The sequence below is a fragment of the Miniopterus schreibersii genome (genome assembly GCF_964146895.1).
Source record: "Miniopterus schreibersii genome assembly, chromosome: 12".
In the NCBI taxonomy this organism is placed as follows: domain Eukaryota; kingdom Metazoa; phylum Chordata; class Mammalia; order Chiroptera; family Miniopteridae; genus Miniopterus; species Miniopterus schreibersii.
The window spans coordinates 70,564,133-70,579,890 of NC_138112.1; the positions used below are offsets into that span (position 1 = coordinate 70,564,133).

Below are 15,758 nucleotides of genomic sequence, written 5' to 3' on the forward strand. Positions count from 1 at the left end.
GGGACTCTGGAAAGGAGAAGAGGCTGGGTGCTGACAGCAGCTCCAGAAACAGCAGGACTTGCCAAGCCCCTGGCTCTGAGGTGTCTAACCTGGCCTGCCTGGTCCCTTCAGGACACTAAGATGTTTCTTGGGAGAGTCCCCATGCCTGAAGCAGAAACCAGGGCTCCCCTGCCCACCCCACACTACTGACAAGCATTGACTCTGATGCTGGGCTGTCCCCCCACATCGCCCTCCTGGGTCAGTGAGAGGCACCATGCCAAGAGCGCTTTAGTCCCCTCAGCTGGAATTGTAGATTCTAGGAGCAGTAAGTTTGAATTATGAACTGAGCACTGAACTGGGAGTTAGAAGACCACCCTCCTGCAGAACCAGGACTACGGCGTCCCTGTGCTTCCTGAGGGCCAGACTGTATGGCCTGCAAAGGGAGGGGCTGGGTAGGTTCAAAGGCCCCTCCTGAACTGCCAGGGCCAGACAAGGCCCCTGGGATCCATCCCTGGGGAGAGCACCTCCTCTTCACCACCCAGCGTGAACTCTCCAGTGTGAAGTGCAGGCCTGGGGCCGCCCAGGGCAGGATGGGGAGGAAAGGGCGCAGGAGCGTGCACCTTCCCTTTCTCTCCAGTGGGCAAGAGCCCAGAGGGCCCTGCCTCACCCTGAGCTGGCCATGTCGTCAGCGGAAACCCCTGGGCCCCTCCTACCTTGGTGAGGGCCCTACCCTGCCCTGCGTCCCCCACCCACACCTGGACCAGCTCAGGCCTCCCGGAGGACACCGCACCCACCTGGCTCCCTGTGAAGCCCAGAGGAACGGGGTTCTGCTGCCGGCCACTCCCTACCCTTCCTGGGCTTTACTTCCCATCTGCAAGGATGTCTGGGTGATGGGCGTGTGACATGGGCAGGGGCAGAAGGGATGCCCCGTGCTCAGTTCCTCCCTTGCTTGCCAGCAGCTTTCCCCACTTTCTCCCAGGATGTTCCACTGCCCTGGCCAACCCACGCCTCGGGCCCGTGACTCCGTCTCCCCTGGCAGAGGAGTGGGGTTACCTCTCCCTGGGCTGGAAGATCCTTATCCTGCCTGCTGAGTCACTGCCGGCTCCTCCCGCTCCCCCCTCCCTCCCCACCAGGCACCCTCCTCCAGGCTTCGCAGGGGCCCTGGGGCCAGAGGACAGACAGACAGCGTGGGAGTCCCGCTCCCGTGCCTGCCATCCCCAGCGCCTGCACTGGTGGGAGAATGACCCGACACGGTTGAGGGTGACCACTCCACCTTTACTAGCAGTGGGACTTTGGGCAAGTCACTGGATCCCTGTACAGCTCAGTTTGCTCCTGCATAAAGCAGGGGCCACAATGGTGCCTTCCTCAGAGTAAGGGGCAACCTAGTGACAAGTCAAACCTTCGGCACTTACCACTTGATGATGTTAAACATTAGTTATCTTCTCATGCCCTGTTCTCCCGCTACTAATGATGCCACTGTCCCCTTGCAGGCCGGAGTCCGCCCGTCTGCCGTCTTCTCTGTCCTTTTGATCCAGCTTTCCTGAAGCCTCTCCCCATCACCCCCCCCCCCCCCCCGATTCAGGGCACAGACACAGAACTCCAAGGAGCCCTAGAGTGGGGCTGTTACTCAGCTCTCCTCCCGTGATAAACGGCTCCTGAGCATTTGACCTTGCACCGCACAGCCTCTGGCAGGTGTTCCCTGTATCGAAGGAGGGCTGGAGCGAAGGGGCAACAGTCGGGGCACAGTGAGCTCGAAAGGGATGAGAGGAGCCAACAGATCCTGACTGTGCTGGGTACCAGCCCCGTTCTGAGCTTTCAGGCCATCTGTCTGCAAGATGTGGGTGGTTTGGGTCTCTGAGGAGCTTGCTCACCCCTCCTGGCCCCAAAGGCACCTTTCTGAGGTCACCTTGTCGTCCTCAACAGTGCTCTGAGCACGTGTCAGTTTCAGCCACTGACTGCTACAAAATTTGTTAAATGAGACAGGTACTCAAGAACTTACGAGGGTTTATAAAGGGCTGTGGTGCAGAAACGAGGTCAGCGGACAGAGAAGTCAGGGAAGACTTCCAGAGGGGCTGGGGAGGGTTTGAGTGGCAAAGGGAAACGCCACACCTGGCTTGGAACTCTTGCCAGTCCTGGGGAGGAGCTTTCGGAAGCTCCTGTATGTGCCCCATGGAACAGTTTGAACTACAGAGACCCATGCCTGCCAGCCAGGGACTCGGGGTCTCCTGGGACAGAGGCCAAGATGGCTTCAGAGCCACTCTGCTCTTAATTAGTGGCCTCCTTCCCACCTTGCTCCCAGCCCCCCTTGCCCCCCACTGCACCAAGCCCCTCCCTCCTCTGGTGCCTAGCTAGCTTGGGCACAGAGCTGGGCCCCAGGGGCGCTCTCTTGCCCTACCAGGCGGAGTAGCCGGGCTCTGGTCTGGGAGCTGGGACTGGGCACGGTGTCTGTCTCCCTCTGCTGGTCCCTAAAGGGACAGCCGGGCCAGGATTCCCCAGAGCTGGTGGTGCCTGTCTCCCCAGAGTATTGGGGGTTGAGGAAAGAGCCCCAGATTAAGGCTGGACTCTAGCCTGCCAGACCACTGACGCTGCCACCTGGGGTCCCTGTGGCCTGAAGCCTGCTTCTGACCAGGGTCCCTTGAGCTGCTCTTAGGGAGGCCCAGTTGCCTCCCCACCGGCCAGCAGGCCCCAAACAGCTTCCTTCCCCTTCTAACCCATGAATGGAGCTGTCATCCACAGATTTATCTAAACCTTTTGTGAAGCTATTTATATTCCCAGCCGAGACCACATCTTGGGGTAATGAGTTCCATCGGTGTCCCCCCCTGCTGGGTGAAGCACGCTGTCTTTGATTTGTCCTAAACTTACCTCACTTGCACTCCAAGGGGGCCCTGTAACTCTAGCATGCCAGGTTTTGGTGAACAAGCCTAAGCTTCCCCCTTTCCATTCCTGCTGTGGGTTTAAAAAATTCCCTCCCACCCTGGCTGGTGTGGCTCAGCGGTTAGAGCATCGGCCCCACACACCGAAGGGTCACGGGTTCAATTCCTGGTCAAGGGCATGGGTTTTGGGTTTGTTCCTGGCCAGAGGCAACCAATCACATCGATGTTTCTCTCTCTCCCTCCCCCCATCACTCCCTTCCACTCTTTCTAAAAAATCAATGGAAAAAATATCCTCAGGTGGGGATTAACAAATAAAAAAATCCCTCCCATCTCCCTTCCCCCTCCTGCCCTGTGGACTGGAGAGATCTGGTCTTGTCTGTGCACCGTGCCTGGCAGTTTTAGGCACAGCCACTGCCTCATGCCAGCCTCTTTCGAGGACAGAGGACTCACATTCTCCTCATGAGGCAGAGGGCTCCGAGGGCCCAGAACTGAGGGGCCAGCACATGGCAACAGCCACAGCCTCCCCCACACCTCTTCCTTGGGGCTGACTTTGCCCCCACCCTAGTCCTGCAAGTACTTTCCAGTCCCTGGCCTCTGGGCCTTTTCTCTAAGATTTCTCTGAGGCACTTTCCTCTCCTCTTCCTAGTGTGGATTCGCCCTGGCTTTGTCCATAAGATGATTTATTTTGTTCTTGGTTCAAGATGGAGGTGGTAGGACACAGCAATGACCATCATAGCAACATTGACAGCATATGCTAAGAACTGTGTAAACAAGAAATTAATCCTTGCAATGGCCCTTTCCTTCTCCAATTTACAGATGAATAAACTGAGGTTCAGAGAATATCAGCAACCTGTCCATTTTCACACAACCTAAAAGTGATGAAGCCAGGAATCAGACCTAGGCAGGCTGGTGCCTAGAACCCCACTGTCCACCTCAACAGACAACCTGAGGACAATCTTGCAACCACTTCAAATGTTATGCTTTTCAGTCATTCATTACATGCTTCTCAAACCACTGCCACATGCCAAGCTTGCTCTGGTTGCTGGGAGAAATGCTGGGGAATGAGAAAGGCCTGGGCAGGACTTGCCTGCAGGTGCCACTGGCACCTGGTGAACCACCAACAGTTACAGGTGGGAAAGTAGTGCCCTGCCAGCAGCCCAGAGCTGCCTCACCCTCTTGGTTACCCCAGCATAACCACACAAATACCATTTTTGTGTGTGTGCACAGCCCAGCAGACTTTCACCAGAGGCTCTTTAGCGTGTTTCTCTCCAGTCCAATGGCAGCCCAGGGTAACAGGGATTTGTGTCCTGTGCTCTTTTTACTGAACTTAGAAAAGTGTTTCTGTGTTGAATGAATGAATTACTGAGCTCTCCCCAGAGACTTCAAACCTAACCAGTTGGGTGAGAAGTGGTGGTTGAACTGAAGACGTTTCCCAACAGATAATTATTTTAAGAGTCTGAAATAGCAACCACCTTCCTCTGTTCCCTGGCTGCCCCCTGCCCCATTCCCACATACTTACGTACTTGTGGGAGGCCACCTCTAATGTGGGGTATGGTGAAGACAGAATCTAGGGATTGAAAAGGTCCTGAGAGAGCATCTCATACAACCCCCTTATTTTATCAAAGGGAAACTGAGGCTCAGAAAAGGGTCATGACTTGCTTGAGGCTGAGTGGGACCGGAGCTCCCCCCAGGCCTCCTGACTTCTGGCACCAATCCCAAATTGTCTTTGCATTCCCATACTCACCCCCCGCCCCTGCACGAAGGGGAAGGGTTTCCCACAGTGCTGAGGCCCCACTGTGAACCCTCCCTTTTGGACCTGAGGCGTAACTGGCTGTGCCAACTGCACGCCTGGAGAGCTCCCCTCTGGCCCGTAGCCTGGAGGAAGCAAGGCAGCCAACTCTGTCCTCTCCAGAGCTGTGGCCAGATGCGGGGCACAGGGGAGCTGGAGGTACCTCAGTGAGCACCTCATGCCACCAACAGCTGCAGAGACAGGGAGGGACTTGCACAAAGTCACACAGCGAACCCGAGCTGAAGCACAGACTAGAAACCCTGGCCTCCTAACTCCCAGTCTAGGCTCCTTCCTGTTGTCTGAGCCCCTCAAAAGGGCTGATTCTGACTTTTGGCAGGTGTGTGACAGAAAAAGTCCTTAAGAATTTGTCTCCCTCTCCCCAGGGCCTTGCTCCAAAGACCTCAAGGCCACAGGATCCTACAGACCTAAGGGTCAGGGGCAGACACAACTGTGATTATTCGCAGCTTCCTTCCCTGGCCTTCCAGGGAGCTTTGGCGTCTGTCTCCTGTTTGGTTGGGCTGCTCAGGTAACGGTGTGGGGCAGAGGCGAGGTGGAGAAGCTGTGAGGTTGTGCTGAGTTACACTGGGGTAAAAGGGGGACAGACCCAGCGAGGAAGAAAGGCAAGGAGGAGGACAGGTGTGCTAGGTTCTGTTCTTCCGACAGAATGGGGGGGGGCTCCTGTCCAGGGAAGGGTGCGGCTGTGGGCAGAGGGCCATGCCAAGAGTGACTTGGAGGCAGCTCATCTTCATCTGGATCACACATTTATCCACTGAACACATATGCATTGATCACCTGCTGAGGACCAAGCCCTGTGTGAGGCACAGGGCCTCAGCAACAAACAGCACAGACACCGTCCCTGTGCCCACGAGCTTACATACCAGTGGGGAAGGCAACCGTTAAATAAATGTACACCGTGTGGAGTAATGAGCTGTGCTAAGTGCTCTGAATAGCCCAGAGCAAGGGCTCAGCTAGAGAGCAGGGGGCACATGGGGAGGGGGCAGAGAGAGCACCCTAGGAAGAGGAGCCAGCGTGTGAGAAAGGGAAGAGCACCCCAGGAGGCGGGAATAGCCACGCAGAGGTCCTGAGATGGAGAAGGACTGGCGGGCTCAGAGAGCTGGCGGGCCACAGGGGAAGGCCGGAGGTGAGACAAGGGGACTGGGCCAGCTCCTGCAGGTTCAGGGTAAAAAGTTTGATTTTATGGGAAGTGTAGCTGGAGACCACTGGAAGGTCTAAACAAGGGAGAGGTGTGACATGATTGACATTTTAGGAAGGTCACCTTGCTGTTGTACAGAGAGTGAACTGGAGGAGACAGGCTGTAGGCAGGAGACCAGTCAGAGAGCTCCCACAGTCAGTCCTCCAGGTGACAAATGGTGGTGTCCTAAGCCAGGGTGATGGTTTGGGAGATGGAAGAGGAAGGCTGAAGTTGTCATCTGGGTGGGAGGCAGGAGTCAGGGCTTGCCAAAAAAATTGTAATATGTAGGGAGAGGGGAGGGTGGGGTCAAGGATGAGTCCCAGTTTACTGACCTAAAAGCCTGCAGAGACGTGGTACCATTTACCCCGGTCCCTCTGGAAGGCAAGAATAACCTCCCTGGGTGCTCGAAGGAAGCCTGGTGAGGGAGGGGAGATGAGGGCAGGGATAAGGGGGAACAAAGTGGGGTTCACAACTGCAGGTTAGGAGCTGGAGGGCAAGGGGCCCGAGACAAATGTGTCCTCACTGCAGCCAGTGCCAGAGGGGCAGGCCCTTCAAAGCACCACAGAACCTCGGTGCTGCGGGAAACTAGAGGCGCAAGGCCCCACCCCAGGACTACCCTGCCACTTCACACACGCGGGCTGAAGCCCAGGGCCAGGGCAGACCTCCCTGGCTGCTGAAACCCTTCCTTTTGCACAGTCCGGGCCTTTCTTTAAATGGCCACAGAAGTACGATTCTACCCTCGTCAACGTTCCCAGTGCCTCTCGTTAGTGCCCCTTGTTGGGTGACAGCCCGCCTCCCGCGCTCCGCGAAGCTCGCAGCCCCCCCCCCCCCCCGCGGGTAAAGCCCCGCACTCCGCTGCGCCCTCCTTTCCTTTCCCCCGGGGCACACCCTGCCACCCTTTTTGTTCGACACTGTTCTTCAACAATCAATGGAAGATCCGCGAAGCCAGAGTGAACAGCCACCTCCCGCAACGGGATCCGGCCGCAATTGCTTTCATCTCTTTTTAGCGCCGGTGGCTGCTGCCCGTGTCCGAGTCCCCGGCCCGGGTTGGGTGCGGCGGCCTTGCTCCGACCCCGTACCGCCGACAGACACCAGGAAGCCCGTACGAATCGGCGACGCACCCGCGCGCCGCGGCCTCTGGGCTCCTCGCGCCCCGCTGCGCAGTCGCCGTGGGACCGGCTCGCGAGCGGCGCGGAGGGGTCGGGGGCCGGGCCTGCCCCAGGGCAGGAACTGAGTCTGCGCCGGGCCATCCGCGCTCACGTGACCAGCCCCCCGGGACCGGCCTCCGTCACGTGACAGCGGAGCCAGCGAACCTTCTCCTCACGTGACCGAGGCCCGGGAGTGTGAACCAATGAGGAGGTGGGGGCGGGGCTGTCAGGGGCGGTGAGCGCGAAGGGAACCCGGGCGGCCCACCGTCGGGTGACCCGGGGGGAAGCCGCCACCGGGGCCGGTTGGGGCCCCGCCGCCGGCCAGCCTCCAGTCTCAGTCCGGTCGCAGGCCAGGCTCAGCCTCGGTGCTGGGGGCAGCATGAAGTGTCTGGTCACCGGCGGCAACGTGAAGGGTGAGCTGGGGCCGGGCGGGGGGCGGGGGCACGTGGACGGCCGGGGGCCGCAGCCTAACGCGATTCTCTTCTCCCCGCGCAGTGCTCGGCAAGGCCGTTCACTCTCTATCGCGCATCGGGGACGAGCTCTACCTGGAGCCCCTGGAAGACGGGGTGAGGGGCCGGGGCACGGGACTGGGTGGGGTTACAACAGGGAGCCCTGGCCTGGGCCTGAGTCTCGCCTCCACCAGGATGCCCGTGGACAGATTTGTCAGCTGAGTTTCATTTTCCAATCCCCGGTGCTGGGGCATCAGTCTGGGCCCTGTCATCTTCCCAGGCCTGTGTGTGAATTGGGAGCAATTGCCCTCCCCTAAGTGCCGGGTGGCGGGTGGGGACGACTAGGGGGAAAGGTACAGGGTGCCGATGGCCGTGTAAGGACCTTGGCGGGGGGAGCCGTGCTGGGGCCAACTCAGGGAAGGCTTCATGGAGAAGGTATTCGATGACTGGAAGGGGAGAGAGTTCAACAGGTGCACAACTTTAGGGCAAGTGTGTAAGCAAGAGTAGGCGGGAGGGCTGGCCCGTCGCTGCCCCTGACTGCATCCCTCTCTGCTTTTCCTGGCCCAGCTGTCTCTCCGGACGGTGAACTCCTCCCGCTCTGCCTATGCCTGCTTCCTCTTTGCCCCCCTCTTCTTCCAGCTGTACCAGGCGGCCACCCCTGGTCAGGACCCACTGCGCTGTAAGATCCTGATGAAGGTGAGGTCCTTCCCTCAGTAGCGGCACTGCACCCCTCCAGGAGCCCCCAGCAGTAGTGCAGCTGCTCTGGGGCACTCAGTAGATGCTAACTAGAGAGAGGAGCATGTGCAGTGGCGATCCAGTGCACAGTGCAGGGAGGGGCACAGTGAAGACATCCACAGAAGGGAATAGCAGATGTGGAGAGGGTGACCGATCCCACCAGGGACCTGGAGAGCGCAGTGACATTCAAGCCAGTCTTTCTAGGCATTCCTGACAGGCCTAGGAGTGTGTAAATGTCCGATATGTTGTGGGAGCTCCCTTTCTGTATGACAGTGCTGAGCCAGGACCTACGGGGGACATGAGAACTAGTCATTGGAGGTGCAGTGCTGGCCTGATGTGTTTCCCCTACTTAGTCGTTCCTGTCAGTCTTCCGCTCACTGGTGATGCTGGAGAAGACAGTGGAGAAATGCTGCATCTCCATGAATGGCAGGAGCAGCCGCCTGGTGGTCCAGCTGCACTGTAAATACGGTGAGTGGGCAGCCGGCCAGCCAGGGGGTCCCAGGGTGTGGGGGTGGCGGTTGGGGAGGCCCTCTGAGATCCTGTCTGCCTGTCCAGGGGTGAGGAAGACTCACAACCTGTCCTTCCAGGACTGTGAGTCCCTGCAGGCTGTCTTCGATCCAGCCTCGTGCCCCCATGTGCTCCAGGCCCCAGCAAAGTAAGTACACCCCCTTCTCGAAAGCTGAGCCCTAGGTCTCCTTCTTTCTTCTTTGGGGCCTCAAGGGTCAATTTAAGAAGGCACCTCTACCATATTCCTTCCGGGGTTTCTGTGAACCTCAGTGCTCACCCTGCTCAACTTGCTCTCAGGTTCTTGTCTGGCTCTTTAAGGGAAGAGGCTGAGTGGAGAAGGGGCAGGGGCTCTCCTGCTGTGTGCTCCTGTCTTCAGGAGCCTGTTGTCTCACCCTAAGGGTCCAGCTTGTCTTTCTTGCCATTTTGACTTTTAGAGAGCAGGTCTCTGGCCTGAGCAGCCTTGAAGGTCTGTCTTTCAGCTTTGTGGCTCAGGGCCTAAAACACTCCTTTGTCGTGATTACCCTTCTGGGGGTGTTCCCCATTCAAAGGCAGCCTCTCTTCCTACCTGCCCTGGCTGTAGCCTTGAGTCCTCAGGCCAAGGCAGGAGGCTGGATGGGGAGGTTGTGGTCTAGGAGGGCTGCCTGCACAAGCAGCTCTGGGGAATCCAAGCACCCAGGGGCTGGGAGATGGGGGCTCCAGTGGAGGCCCAGGTCCCTGGTGAATACCAGTGCAGAGGAGTGAGTTGTTCATTTCTTTTGGAAGCTGTAGGTCAAGGTAACTTGAAGGTTCCCTTGGGTCCTGACTCTGGTTTTCTGAGTCCTGTCGATAGCATTGCTCAGGTCTCCTTTGGGTAGAGGAGGAAGGAAGGCTGTCACTGGTGGTCCGGATTTTGAGGCTATTTCTCTCTTTTTAAATGAGTAATCTTTTTTTTATGGACAGTTTTAAATACATATAAAAGCAGATGTCAGCTCCTGTCCCATTTGTCTTGAGGCTGATTCTAAGTGTCATTTCATTTGTAACTGCTTATTACTGTGTCCCTAGAAGTCAAGGATGTAAGGGCTCTTTCTGAAGGTCGAGGTTAGAAAGATGCAATGGGCGTGCCCCCCCCCCCTTAAGGGCAGGTGTTGCCTGCTGCCCAGCCCATCCTTCCTGCAGCCTTCTCTGGGCTCTACTTGTCTGTCCCGTCCCTTGCAGTGACTTCACTACCACGACAGCCTGGGGCTGGGACCATGTCTTGCTCACCCTGTCCTTCTTCCTGGGGCGTGCTAGGCCCGGCCCATGGCAATTTCCCTTCGATACTGGTGCCTGTGTCACTGCCCTGCCTTGGGCCCTGTGACAGCAAAGCTACTGGGCAGGGCCAAGCCTTGGGTGTAATGCTCTGCCCTCCTCACAGGGTTCTGGGGGAGGCTGTTCTGCCCTTCCCCCCTGCGCTGGCCGAAGTGACGCTGGGCATTGGCCGTGGCCGCAGGGTCATCCTGCGCAGCTACCAGGAGGAGGAGGCAGGTGAGGGAGTTGGACATGGCCTGGGGTGGGGAGCAGAGCTGGGCTGGGAGGGGCTAGGACCCATGGGCCCAGGTTCCTCCTGTTCCTGCCCCTACAGACAGCACTGTCAAAGCCATGGTGACTGAGATGAGCATTGGGGAGGAGGATTTCCAGCAGCTGCAGGCCCAAGAAGGGGTGGCCATCACTTTCTGTCTCAAAGAATTCCGGGTGAGGTCCCCCGCATATCCTCACCATCCCATCCCCCCTACCCCACCCAAGGCCCAGCCTCACTGCTCTGCCTCTCCCCTCCCAGGGGCTCCTGAGCTTCGCAGAGTCAGCAAATTTGTCTCTTAGCATTCACTTTGATGCTCCTGGCAGGTAATTCCCAGCCTCAGACAGGGAGGGTGGGCTCTGGGGTACCAGGAGCCAAAGGGCCCTTACCTTGTCTGGGACCCATCACCTGCCCAGGCCAGCCATCTTTACCATCAAGGACTCTCTGCTGGATAGCCACTTTGTCTTGGCCACACTCTCGGAGTCATCTCCAAACTCCCAGGACCTACGCTCCCCAGAGCTCCACCGGCCAGCACCTCAGCTCCAGGCTCACAGGTGAGGGTTCCCATGGGCCCACTCCTTTCCTCACCTCTGTGCACCCTGGACTGAGCCTACTGTTTCCAGCTCTAATACCTCCCCTCTCCACACACACAGACACTTCCTGTAAGGCCCCAGCCCTACAGTGTTCACAACTTCCAGCCCCACAGGCTCAGCCTTCCTGGTCAGCTGTGCTCAGAGATCCCTCCCACCTAGGGAGGTGTCCCCAAGGTCAGGCTAGCTTCCTCTTCTGGCTGAGGCCTCCCCACTAAGCCTCCTCCCAGACCAGGAGGGAAAGGGGGTTGCTGGAGGCAAGGGGCTGCCTGGGGTGGGAAGCAGGTGGCTGGAAGGGCAGGTGGGTTGGGGAGGAAGGGCTCAGTATAGTTTAAGCAGAGGAAGTTTGGTCTGGCCCCCCGCCCAGCAGGTCCCTGGGCTCTAGTGCTCTCCAGCTCCTGTCCCCTGGGAAGGTGAAGTATTGGGCCCCAAGTGGCCGAGCTCACCAGTCTCGCTGCTCCCCTCCCCCAGCTGAGCTAAATTGGCCCCCAAGGTGCCTCCCTAAGGCCCCTACCTGAACTCTGATCAAGATTCCAGACCCAGCCCCTCCAGGAAGCCACCACTTAACCCTTGTATCCTCTCTCCTCCAACCAAATCAGGATGTAATAAAACCAAGAGATCACCAGTGGTCACAAGCCCCACAGCAACACCCCAGCCCTCCAAGGTGGACATTGCCTTCTGTCTGCTTTCCGTTTCTCACTGACATCTTTACCTGCAGCACCCCCCAGCTGGATGACTTTACGAATGACGACATTGACTCTTACATGATTGCCATGGAAACCACTGTGGGCTGTGAGAGCTCACGAACACTCCCCTCCATTTCCCTTTCACCTGGCCTCCAGCTCCCCTGCAACTCTGAGGAGGAAGCTGAAGCTGAGCTCAGTACAGTGCCTGGGACCCCTCCTCCCAAGAAGGTAGGGGCTGGAGGTGGAGACGGGATGGGATGCCAGGAGGGAGCAGCCTCTACAATGCAGCTTCCTATTCTTCCAGTTCCGCTCGCTGTTCTTTGGCTCCGTCCTGGCCCCTGCACACTCCCCCCTGGGCCCCAGCCCTGTGCTGGCTGAAGACAGTGAGGGTGAAAGCTGAACTGAGAACCTCTTCTGTGTCCTGAGGCCGTGGACTATATGAAGCCACAGCCTCCCACTTCTCAGCACCAGGCAGGGGCAGGGCTGGATTTCCACCCTAGCGGGTAGTAAAGGTGGGCTGCACTGGAGCTGAGCTGGCTGGTCCTGCTGCATCCCCATGCCCCAGCCAGCTATTGGTAACTGGCCTGGGTCCTGTCAAGTTCCCCAAACCCCCAACCAATCATGTTTCCAGGCTTGGCACTGATGGGAGGCCCCTCACCTCTGGCCAAGGCTGGGCACCTACCTTCCTTAAGAAAAAAATCAAAGTGGGGCTGCTGGCCCCTGGTGATCCACCTTTTCTGCCAATCATGACTTGTCCCTCCCCCAAGTCCTGGGCACACCTCTGGGATCTCCTGTAGCTGACTGACTCTTCTTGCTTTCTCAATATTCTTTGGCCCTGGCTTGGAATTCTAGGAGCCCCGTGGATGTTAACATGTGGCTGGGGTTGCCCTGCCTGGGGCCCCATGCCCAGCAAGCCTGCCCTCCCAAGTGGCTCTGGGCAGAAGGATGCCAGGCCCAGTGTTTGGGACAAGGGAGACAAGCCAGGGCAAGAATCCAGCTTTGACCTTTATTCAAGAGACCAGATGGGTTGCCCAGGATCTGGCTGCCAGCCCTGAGGCCAAGCAAGGCTGGAGACCCACAATCTGGCCCTGCTTTGCCCTGAGCTGCAGCCTTAGCCCCAGGATTCTGCTTGTAGCCACCAAGGCACAGGCAGAAAGAGCCCTGGGGGCTTGAACGCTGCTATTGATTCATTAAAAAAGAAAAGAAAAATACACCAAGGCTCCATGTTCCCTGGGAACAGCAGGCCTAGGAGGCCAGTGTGACCCCCTACAGCTGCATGGTTTCTGTACAATCCACCATCTGGGGCAGAGGGCGGGCATGTGGAGGCTATTTCTTGGCTTTGGCGGAGTTACGGGGTGGGGTGATGGGCCGGCCGCCAGGGTTCAGGCCACTGAACTGCCCATATTTCCCCTTGTTCTTGTCGGCGGGCTTGAGGATCTAAAAGAGACAACACTGGTCAGGCTCATGGGGCTGAGCCACGGGACCACCAGCCCCTTCCTTCCCCATCTCACCTGGAAGGAGCACATGAGCGTCTCATCCACACTCATCATGGCACCTGCATTGTCAAACTCGCCACAGTAGTTGGGAGCTGAGAAGAGTGTCACCAGCTGCCGCTTGGCAAAGAACTCATAGCCGTCTTCTACAACCTAGACAAGACGGGCAGTTAGTTAAGCAGGTGCTGGCTCCCCAGGCCCCACCCCCACCTGGACCAGAGCTGCCAGCCCACCTGGTGTGCCCGGCAGATGAGGTCCAAGTCATGCTTGTGCAGGAACTTGGCCACCACCTCAGCCCCGAAAGTAAAGGAGACACCACGGTCGTTCTCGCCCCAGCCCTGCACGTCCTTGTCAGGGTCAGACCACAGCAGGTCACATAACAGCCCCTGGTCAGGCACATCTGTGGGCCGCATGATACGCCGAATCTGCTCCATGGACTGCAGGTCTGGGGACAGCCCTGGGGGACACAGGTGGCACATTACTTCCTTAAACCTCAAAAGAAGGACCCCCAGTTCCTTAAGAAACCCTGGCCAATCAGCTTCTGCCCCCCACTCCTGCTACCCCCTGGCCCTCTCCTGGACTTCTGGGAGCCTAGGCAGGCAGAACTCGCCTTCTGCCTCTTCAAATTCCTGCCCTCTAGGAGCAAGGGGCAAATTCTAGAGAAAGGGGCAAATTCTATGCACCACACTGGGGCCGCAACAGTGGAGAGTGCGGCATAACAGCGGAGGAGCGGGGAAACATCCTGCAATAAGTGACATTCAAGCGCAGACCCCAGGGAGAGCTGTTTTAGGCAACTGGGAACAGTTCTCTAGTTCACAGCTTCCCAAAGATCCTTTTCCCATGAATTCCCTCAGCAGGTGCCCCAGAGCCGCCCTCACCTCCATGGCAACAGAAGATCTTCTCGTCCACGATGGCAGCGATGGGCAGGCAGTTGAAGCAGTCGGTGAAGGTTTTCCACAGTTTAATGTTGTAGCGTCTCTTGCCTGCCCAGAGGAAGGAGACGTTCATGAGAAGGCCTCCCGGGCCTCCCAGACACAGCTGGGAGAAGAGCATCATAGATAAGAAGGGAACCAACCCCACCCCACTGCCTACCAGCCTTACAGGAGGAATTCAGCAGTTGAGCCCACAGAACCCCAGAGTTCCAATCCGGAACAAGGTTAGGGCTGGCACCCACTCCCACCCTATGAGCAGGACCAGACCAAGACTGGGTCTGGCTTATCTCAGCTTCTGGCCAGCAAAGTCTGGTCCTGAGAGGCGCCCTAAGTGCTTAAGTAACACGTACTAGGAGTGTCACCAGACGGCCCTGCACTAAAATGTGGACAGCTCTTGGCCTTCACACCGCTTACAGTCTAGCAGGTATTTGTGACATGGATACCCCTACCACCAAGCCAACCGAATAGCGGGGACAGCTCTTCAGGCCTTGGGCAGCCCCAGGCTCGAAACCACTCACATTCATCATAGAAGCCATAGATGCGGTTGATGCTGGCACACTCGTGGTTCCCACGGAGCAGGAAGAAGTTCTCGGGGTACTTGATCTTATAGGCCAGCAGCAGGCAGATGGTCTCCAGCGACTGCTTGCCCCGGTCTACATAGTCCCCCAGGAAGAGGTAGTTGCTCTCTGGAGGGAAGCCCCCGTATTCGAACAGCCGCAGAAGGTCATAGTACTGCCCATGGATGTCACCTGTGACCCAGGGAACCAGGTCAGCACTAGGTGCAGGGTCTAAACTTGAACCCAGGCCCAGGACTGGGCTGAAGATAAGGTTCCAGAGATTTGGGGGGCCAGTGCCACCTTCGGAAAACAAAGGGGCCTAGGCAGGGGTCTCACCGCAGATCTTGAGGGGTGCCTCCAGCTCCAGAAGAATGGGCTGGCTCAGGAAGATCTCCCGGGATTTGAGGCACAGACCACGGATCTCGTTCTCTGTCAGCTGTACATTCTTTCCAGGCCGCGAGCCCTGCACTGGAGGCAGAACGGGCGTCAGGACCCTGGTCCCTCAGGCACTTCTGGGGGCGCAGGGGCCGCCTGGGCCCCTCCTCGCCCGGGGCAGATGGTGCTGCTGAGGCTCCCAGGACAGGAGGTAGCCTCCCCAGCGAGCCACAGGCGCTCGACGGAACTGCTGTGCTGCCGCCCCAAACCCCCCGGCGCAGGACCCTTTGGGGGGGTTCTAGGCTCCTCACGTCTCTCCCTCCCTCCAACAGACCAGGCCCCTCCACGCGCCCCCGGCCCAGGAGAGGGAGCTACTCCCCCCTGCCCGAGCAGCCCCAGGCCCGCCGGGTGCGTCGCGAGTGGGGGCGGCTGCGGCCGCGGGACCGCGCGGCCTGTCCCCGCCCAGTCTAAGCTGGCTTGGGAGGGGCAGGCGCCCCCGCGCGCCACTTCCGGGCCGGGCGGGGAGTCAGGGTGCCACGGGCGCCGGCCTTCCCCGCCCGCAGCCAACCTTCCAGCAGGCGCCCGATGATCGAGTCCAGGTTGAGCTTCTCGCTGTCGGACATGGCGGCTCTGCCGCTCCGGCCCAGCACCTCCGGGCCCGCTCCTGCCTCCCGCCCTCCGCCGCCTCCTTCCGGCCTGGCGCTGCTTCCGCCCTCCCGGCCCCGCCCCGCCCCGCCCCGCCCCGCCCCTCGCGGCCCCGCTCGCTCCTAGGCCCGCTGCCCCAGCTCCATAGCGCCTCTGCTGGATCCCAGGCGCAGCGGCCGCGGCGCCCGGGGGCGGGGCTTCGGTGAGGGGGTGGAGCCTCGTCGGTGGGCGGGGCTTTGTGGGACCCGGCTGAGTCTGGTTCCGCCCCTGCTAG

The 15,758-nt window shown here is 58.9% G+C and overlaps 2 protein-coding genes and 1 long non-coding RNA gene across 4 annotated transcripts in view; 2 read left to right on the top strand and 1 right to left on the bottom strand.

The window, feature by feature from the left end:
* The window catches only part of LOC308565371, a 44,096-nt gene extending 38,534 nt beyond the window's left edge, over positions 1-5,562 (top strand). The window contains exon 5 of one of the 2 annotated variants that reach the window (XR_014000034.1): positions 3,669-5,562. This is a non-coding gene — a long non-coding RNA (uncharacterized lncRNA). Of the gene's footprint in view, positions 1-3,498 lie in introns of both variants that reach the window. The other variant, XR_014000035.1, reaches the window with a different exon arrangement.
* Positions 5,563-7,149: 1,587 nt separating this feature from the next.
* Positions 7,150-12,674, top strand: RAD9A (RAD9 checkpoint clamp component A). The gene is made up of 11 exons (XM_081152695.1): positions 7,150-7,394; positions 7,477-7,547; positions 7,998-8,126; positions 8,519-8,633; positions 8,721-8,820; positions 10,066-10,175; positions 10,273-10,382; positions 10,468-10,532; positions 10,623-10,760; positions 11,515-11,710; positions 11,787-12,674. Exons 1-11 carry the CDS (start codon positions 7,361-7,363, stop codon positions 11,880-11,882), a joined length of 1,164 nt encoding a protein of 387 aa, XP_081008821.1. The 5' UTR covers positions 7,150-7,360; the 3' UTR covers positions 11,883-12,674.
* PPP1CA (protein phosphatase 1 catalytic subunit alpha) lies at positions 12,475-15,557 on the bottom strand. The gene is made up of 7 exons (XM_081152696.1): positions 15,408-15,557; positions 14,801-14,932; positions 14,426-14,656; positions 13,854-13,958; positions 13,209-13,432; positions 12,994-13,128; positions 12,475-12,919 (listed from the first exon to the last, which is right to left on the bottom strand). Exons 1-7 carry the CDS (start codon positions 15,460-15,462, stop codon positions 12,809-12,811), a joined length of 993 nt encoding a protein of 330 aa, XP_081008822.1. The 5' UTR covers positions 15,463-15,557; the 3' UTR covers positions 12,475-12,808.
* Positions 15,558-15,758: the final 201 nt, after the last annotated feature.

Excerpts from the sequence above, each read along its gene's own strand:
- RAD9A (XM_081152695.1), top strand. The coding sequence starts at position 7,361 with ATGAAGTGTCTGGTCACCGGCGGCAACGTGAAGG. Across the intron at positions 10,176-10,272 it reads CTACCAGGAGGAGGAGGCAG|ACAGCACTGTCAAAGCCATG; the intron begins GTGAGGGAGTTG and ends CTGCCCCTACAG. Across the intron at positions 10,533-10,622 it reads CACTTTGATGCTCCTGGCAG|GCCAGCCATCTTTACCATCA; the intron begins GTAATTCCCAGC and ends TCACCTGCCCAG.
- PPP1CA (XM_081152696.1), bottom strand. The coding sequence starts at position 15,462 with ATGTCCGACAGCGAGAAGCTCAACCTGGACTCGATCATCGGGCGCCTG. Across the intron at positions 13,433-13,853 it reads GATCTTCTGTTGCCATGGAG|GGCTGTCCCCAGACCTGCAG; the intron begins GTGAGGGCGGCT and ends TGTGTCCCCCAG. Across the intron at positions 13,129-13,208 it reads TCATCTGCCGGGCACACCAG|GTTGTAGAAGACGGCTATGA; the intron begins GTGGGCTGGCAG and ends CGTCTTGTCTAG.